A 7284-nucleotide genomic window follows, 5' to 3' on the forward strand; every position below is an offset into this window, starting at 1 on the left:
ATTATTTCTATTGTTAATATATGGGTCTAATTTTAACCATTAATTATCATTTTTTTTTACGGGAACCATTAATTATCGTTAATATATAAGAGATATAAAGTAATATAATAATCATGTGTGATGATGTTGGATGTTTTTTGTATACATTTTTAATGCTCCATATTAAAATTTTATAAATTTTACGCGTATGGAAATGGAGATACATATGTTTTAAGATGCATCTTCTAAAATTATGAAATGTCAAATGATGCAAAATAATAGAGACGGTCCCAATCACTATAAAATTGTATTTTAGGTGACAAGAAAGCCCTATTTTGTTCACTTTATTCATTTATAAAATAGAATATGTAACCATAGAAAAGTGAATTAAAATGTGTTTTTAGATGTGTAATTTTATCCTTGTTGCAATATGCTCCGTAACCTCGTAATTGCTAAGCCCGAGAAGCAGTGGACCATGACACGCGCAGCCCATTGGCTACGAGACGAACACATCTGAATAAGCGGGCCGCATCAATCGAACCAATTTCGAGTTTCCGATATTTCAGAGATAAGATTCCCCACACTGTTCGCAATTTCAAGTTCTTACACACGTCCAAAACCAAAAAAAACTCCATTTTCATCGTCCACTACAGATTTTTGCTGCCAAATGATGCTGAATTTCGCATCAAATTGAAGTTCAAATTCGTCGCCATTGAAGCTAAGCATGGGAATTCCAACAGATTTGCGTTGCAATTTATCATCACTCTCGCAGTGCACTTATTGCTCTGTTCTTCGTTTTCAGCCTTTGATTGTTGCTTCTTCTTCTATGGATTTTCCTCGTAAATTTCGCAGTCGTCAATTGCGTTTTGTTGCTGTTTCTAGGTATCGCTTCCTTTTTTTTCGTTTATATTTTGATTAGAATTGCAGTTAATTGTTATGATCTTATGTATATTGTGATTTTTGATTGATTGTTGAATTTCTGGTATTAGGTTAGGGATTCAAAGAAAAATTGATTTCGTTTGTAGAGTTGGTGAAGATGATATTGAACCTGATACCAATGATACTAAGGTATGTTTTCTTCGATTCAGAAGCTTGAACTTTGTTTAGTTGTGTACTTGTGTGTGTGTTTTTTTTTTTTAATTTTTTTTTGTTTTCTGATTTCATTGTTATTTCAATGTTTTGTGCCAATTTAGGAGTGAGAACGAGCTTGTAATATTGTCATTTGAATGTGTTTGCATGTACTTTTTGTGACAATATATGGAGTGATTATGAGCTAATTCTAGTTTGAGTTTAGGTTGATATCATCTCATGTTGGCTACTTGGCTAGTTAAGGATTTGAATTGAGCTTAATGTGAAAGGTTTACTTTGAATCGTGAATTGCTTGCAGTGGATTCATGGGAGTAGATTAATAAGGGGAGAGAAAATTAAGGGAACCTTTAACTTTGGTTATTCAGTATATTGTTTAGCTCAACTAAGTTTGTTTTGCCTGACTAAAATTGAGCTGAGTTTGTATTAAGTTTAGACTATGTTGATCTTGATTAGCTTGTTTCTTGGTCTCTTTATCACTAGACTAATGAACCATTCTTTAAATTAAGAAATGAGGTAACTATGTCAATATTTTTATCCTATCTAACCATTTTGTTGCTTGTTTAGGATAAATAAGAATTACACTGAAGCCAAGTGAATGTATGTTGTTAAATTATTCGGAACTGAGAGAATGACACTAAGTTTGTTGGTTTGATAATAAAATTTGGCAAATTCTTTGTATGTTTCTTTAATTTTATGGTCATGTAGTGGGGCTCAAGGTGGGAGGTGAGTGAAAACGAATGCTTACTCTTAAGATAGAGCATAAGGAGTTTGGTTTACAGCCATTAGTACAATGCTAGAACTGTTAATTCATCAACATTGTTATATATTATGTTGGTGCTTTATAGACGTATGGATTCAGCAGCGGGAATCAGTGCGAGCAAGATTTAACATGCATATATCATACAACTTAGTCTGCATTCAGCTGAAATAAGAAAGAGCAACTTGTATTGGCATATCAATGTATGTATAACACTTGGTGTTTGGTTAACTGATATGGACGGATTTTTATAGTTTGACGCTGAAGTTCACAGTCAGATCCTACATTACATCCTTTTTTATTAATGAGCATAGCATTGATGTTAAAATTTTGGATCTTAATGCTTTAGTCTCTTGTTAAATATAACAATTTCTAGGGAAAGGATAACCATGAAGGAAATGAAAGTGTGGGGTCGGCTGATTCCAGCACAGAGAATGATTCACAGTTTGAGAAGGTAATTTTTAAATTTGTTCTATTAGTTATCATGTAGTTTTGTTATACTTCATCTTATCTCACTCATTTTGACATAGTTGTCTGGATCTTATATATTTGTAGAAGGAGCAGGTATCCACCACTGAGGCTCTAAATTCACTCAACAACTTTATACAAAACAATCAAAACAGTGAGATCAAAGTCAATGGTGAAGGTGGTACGCAAGTATGTTGTTATTTGATAGATATGTTGACATATAATTTTATTTTTTCAATGTCTATATTAGTTTTCTACTTTTGAGACTGCTCATATAATTGCAATTTACTTTATTGGTGAACTTTCAAAAAGTAAACAAAAATTTGTTATGTTTTCTTGCTGGAGTGTTTATTATTATGCAGAGTTTTGTGTTGGAAGCTAGCATATGCTTTATTATGTCCTGCTTATAACCTTCCTTCCATCATTTAAGGAAACTCTACCCCATCTTTGGGATTAAGGCTTTGATTGTTGTTGTGGAGAGAGGCACACTTTTAAAGAATTATCGTTGTAAAGGAGACTCATCCTTAATTTATAGCTGTATAAATGTCAAACTAACAACTTTGATTTAATTCTCTGGTCAAAGTGTCATACTCACTTGTCCATTTTCCATCTGATAAAAGATAATTTTATATTTGTACTCAAAGTTTCTTTTTTGTCTGTAGAATAAAAACCACGTAATTTGTTTCAAATTAGCAACTTCTAGTTGGTTTCTTCTGATAAAATTTTGTTCCGTACCTAATAATGTTTTTATACTAAATTTGTTGAAGTAGGGTTATGGGAAAGATCTTCATTTATAAGGAGGCTTTCTGGTTATTTTCCCTTACCAACTTTAGAGTTTAGATGTTCTGCTGTTTAAAATTTACTGGAGTTGGCGGCATAATGTATTGGCTGATTTCCATTCTTCCTCGTAATTTTCTGACAATAATTTCTTCTTGTTGAATATTAGCAGGATGATCCTGATAATTTACAAGTTGCCAGTGGTTCACCTCTTCCAGGTGTGAAGGTGATTATGGTTGTATCTGATAGGCTAGTGTTTCAGCTCTGTTAATTTTTTTCTTTCTATTATTGTAATATTGCCCTGGCTCTGATCTTTAACCATTCTACTGAGTAAATTTTATGATGCTATGAACAGCCGCAACAGCTGGATGAAACAATTAGGATTCCAAAGGAGATAGTTGATATACTTAGAGATCAAGTGTTTGGATTTGACACTTTTTTCGTGACGGGGCAAGAACCATATGAGGTTAGTCATTATAACCGCAGCTTCTGTTGCCTTGTTAGTTGTCACTCTATTGCATATGCTCCTCTCTCCGTGTCCCTTCTACCCTCCTACGGTTACAGAAACCAGCAAGCTTTAGTCTCAAACAAGAATAAACTAATGAAAGTTGTCTCAAATAATTTAAGTGTTCGGTAAACTAAAAAGACTGAAAATTTAAACTATATTCAATGTGGTACTTGATTAGTTAAGTTAGTGTAGAGAACTAGTCTGTTCATGTCTTATGCTTCTGTGCTTCCTGCTGATAACTTTTTATGGGTGATTTGGGATCTTATGACTCTTAACTAGTATACATTTAAAGAGACCGTCTCTTGATCATAATTCTAATATTGAGAATGGTGATGCTTTGAACTGTTGGCTTGCTTGCTGTCTCTGAGTTTATGAAAGCTTGAATATATATACTCCCTTTTTTCTTTTTCTTTTTTTTTTTCCTTGAGAAACAGGAATACTCTCTTTTTAAATGTGGAGTCTTTACAGATAATTTATAAACCCGAATAAAGTAAGTATGACTGCTATGAAATTGTGTTTTTTTTTTGTTAGGGTGGAGTATTATTTAAAGGAAATTTACGAGGGGTAGCATCGAAAAGCTATGAAAAGCTATCAAAGAGGTTGCAGGTACGTTGGTCTTTAGTCTTTGCAGTTTGCACTTGTTAATTCTAAGATGAGCAACTTGTAAGGCTTTTATTTCACATGCAGGATACATTGGGAGATCAATATAAGCTGTTTATGCTTATCAATCCTGAAGATGATAAACCTGTGGCAGTGGTGGTGCCAAGAATAACATTGCAACCAGAGACAACATGTAAATTAATCTCTTTTGATTTCTGGCTCTCATCTTAGATGTTATGGCTGCTTATTATTCTTCAGACTAATGCAACATTCCCAACCTTGATTATTGTCACGAATTGCTGCAGCTGTTCCAGAATGGTTTGCAGCAGGGGCTTTTGGATTGGTGACTCTCTTTACCTTACTACTTCGAAATGTTCCTGAACTGCAGTCAAACTTGTTGTATGCCTTTTTCTCAACTCTCGTTCATCTCTAATTTACAGTCTTTACACTCATTCCACGTTTCACCCAAAACTCTGGACATTATTTAATTAGGAAAGACTTCAGATTTTTCCCTTTTAAATTTATCTGTCATAGGGTTTGTTACATGATATTTGTCTCATGTCTGAGACTTTGAACAAAAATTATGTTCTGTCAAACCCTTCAGATCTTATCTGAATAAACTTGATTGTCTTTGGTGGTTGCATTTTCTTCTTTTCTGAGAATTTAAATCTTCTTGTGTTCTTGAAAGGCCGTTGATCAGTCAACTTGTGGTGGCAGCATACCTAAAATATTGTAACTTATTCAAATTGCAAAACTACTATGTTAAGGACTTATGTTTTCCATGTGCTATCTCAGATCTAGTTTTGATAAGCTTGAATTGCTGAAGAATGGCCTTCCTGGAGCACTTGTGACCGCGCTTATTTTGGGGGTACATGAGCTTGGACATTATTTTGTTGCTAATGATTGTGGAGTGAAACTTGGTGTGCCATATTTCATCCCCAGTTGGCAGGTATGATATTGCCCCTGTTGAAAATTATATCAGATACATACGGAGTATTGTCTTTGCTGCTAGAGTCCACTCATTCATTTATACAATTTTTATATAAGATATCAGGACATTAAAGAAATCTGAAGAGTATAAATGAAAGGCAAGGCACGAAAAGCTTTTAGTGAAAATGTATACCGGCATTGTATAATCTTCTGTTTTCCACTATCCTTTGGCAATGTAATTATTTACGTCTTCCGTTCCAGAATAGTATGCCTCACTTTCCGTTTTTATCTGTTGCCTATATCTAAAAATGGAATCGACCCACTTCTTTGTTGTCTCTCTATTCCCAGCACTAAAAGTTAGGTCCCACGCCCTCTCATTTAATGAAATATACTCCACTATCATCACAACAAATCATTTATATATGATAACCAAGCACCAACTTATCGTCTAAAAGTATTTTCCATAATAAGTGAGCGAACTATTTTGGCATAATAAGTGAGCGAACTATTTTGGAATGTTGATGTACCCCTTTTGTTCCCTAAAATACTACTCCATGGCCATGTCGACTTTAAAATAATAACATGAGTGTAGTTAATGAATTGTAACTAACCAATAATATTACAGTTTATTAGTAGTAGCGAAAGCAGATTGGATAATAAATTAATGAACCAAAGAAGAGAATAATATGGGACAATCTAAAATCAAAACGTGGGGAGCATGTCAATATTTAGGAGATGAAGTATTACAAAAGATGTTAAAAAGAAAGACAAGAAGATGTCCTTATGCTAAGGCTATGGTTTTTCTGTACCATGTTGGAGAGGCATGAGGGAGACATTATATGGAGGGGGGAAACAAAGAGGCAAATTGTAGAAGGATCCTCCAATAATAATCATACATGTCCTTTACAGTCAAGAGGCGAACACACGCATCACTGAACCCTTTGTAATATGCAAGCCTACAGCTCCTATGCTTGAAAATGAGATTTTGGATATCCTGCTATGTATTGAATAGAATATCATGGTTGATATCTATTGTTGCTGAAGCTCATATATAAAAATTCCTATGCATGAAAATGAGATGTTCTTAAACTTTTTTTTAGAAATGCTGCACAAAATGTCTGAGGATTTACTCTGACAACAGATAGGCTCTTTTGGTGCCATCACAAGGATCGTCAATCTTGTACCTAAACGTGAGGATCTTCTGAAGGTTGCTGCGGCTGGACCCCTGGCTGGATATAGTTTGGGTCTCATACTGTTCCTTTTGGGATTCATTCTACCGCCAAGTGATGGCCTTGGCATTGTTGTTGATGGTGCTGTTTTTCATGAATCATTGCTAGTCGGGGGAACTGGTATGCAAAATTCTCTTGCATCCATTTGTTGCATTCTAGTGTTGAATGAGGATCTTGATGATTATCACTTTTTTTGGTGAATAGCAAAACTACTTCTAGGGGATGTCCTTAAGGAAGGTCAAGCAATATCACTCAATCCACTTGTCCTATGGGCATGGGCTGGGCTGCTAATTAATGCCATTAACAGCATTCCGGCTGGAGAGCTTGACGGTGGGCGTATTTCTTTTGCCATATGGGGAAGAAAGGTACAGTTATGAAGTATACAGGTATGCGCAGAAAGCCAAATTTGGTATCTCAAATTATCTGCTGATGACTTTACTTGACATTTGACAGGCATCCGTCCGGCTTACTGGAGCCTCAATTGTACTTCTCGGACTGTCTTCATTGTTCAACGATGTGGCATTCTACTGGGTAGTTCTGATATATATCTTACAGAGGGGTCCGATTGCTCCCCTTTCTGAGGAAATCAGCGAACCTGACCAGAAGAATGTTGCTCTTGGAATTGCAGTTTTAGTCCTTGGACTTCTTGTATGCTTGCCTTATCCCTTCCCATTCGCCAATGAAGCCTTGACGACTTTATGAAACACAGGCAGACTTTTATAAGTTGTTCATCGTTGATTAGTTTGTAAGTATAGTATCACAGAATATTTGTTATAGTGCCTTCAAACAATCCCCTCGGGCCTTGTACTTGGGAATGTCATCTCACAGCAATAAAGATTTAAAATTCAATATATTTGGAATGAGTTTCAAACCATTCACATGTTCTCTCTTTGCAACTTTCTTTAATGTTATAATTTATAACCAAACAACTCTTCCATCGTGAATTC

General features: G+C 35.0%; 1 protein-coding gene across 2 annotated transcripts; it reads left to right on the forward strand.

The window, feature by feature from the left end:
- Positions 1-520: 520 nt before the first annotated feature.
- Positions 521-7190, forward strand: LOC110699257 (probable zinc metalloprotease EGY2, chloroplastic). 2 transcript variants are annotated; one of them, XM_021876748.1, is made up of 13 exons: positions 521-861; positions 969-1047; positions 2202-2279; positions 2381-2482; positions 3240-3296; positions 3426-3536; positions 4110-4184; positions 4266-4371; positions 4484-4577; positions 4974-5127; positions 6250-6457; positions 6542-6702; positions 6791-7190. In XM_021876748.1, the coding sequence occupies exons 1-13, from the start codon at positions 704-706 to the stop codon at positions 7037-7039; spliced, it is 1632 nt and encodes a 543-aa protein (XP_021732440.1). In that variant the 5' UTR covers positions 521-703; the 3' UTR covers positions 7040-7190. The 2 variants fall into 2 exon arrangements, with proteins under 2 accessions (XP_021732440.1, XP_021732441.1); XM_021876749.1 differs by having other exon boundaries at positions 3243-3296.
- Positions 7191-7284: the final 94 nt, after the last annotated feature.

This window comes from Chenopodium quinoa, unplaced genomic scaffold (assembly GCF_001683475.1).
Source record: "Chenopodium quinoa cultivar QQ74 unplaced genomic scaffold, ASM168347v1, whole genome shotgun sequence".
NCBI lineage: Eukaryota > Viridiplantae > Streptophyta > Magnoliopsida > Caryophyllales > Amaranthaceae > Chenopodium > Chenopodium quinoa.

Bases quoted from the DNA above. Each gene is read 5' to 3' on its own strand.
- LOC110699257 (XM_021876748.1), top strand. From the start codon at position 704: ATGGGAATTCCAACAGATTTGCGTTGCAATTTATCATCACTCTCGCAG. The intron at 1,048-2,201 runs GTATGTTTTCTT...AACAATTTCTAG, and splicing joins CTGATACCAATGATACTAAG to GGAAAGGATAACCATGAAGG. The intron at 5,128-6,249 runs GTATGATATTGC...CTCTGACAACAG, and splicing joins ATTTCATCCCCAGTTGGCAG to ATAGGCTCTTTTGGTGCCAT.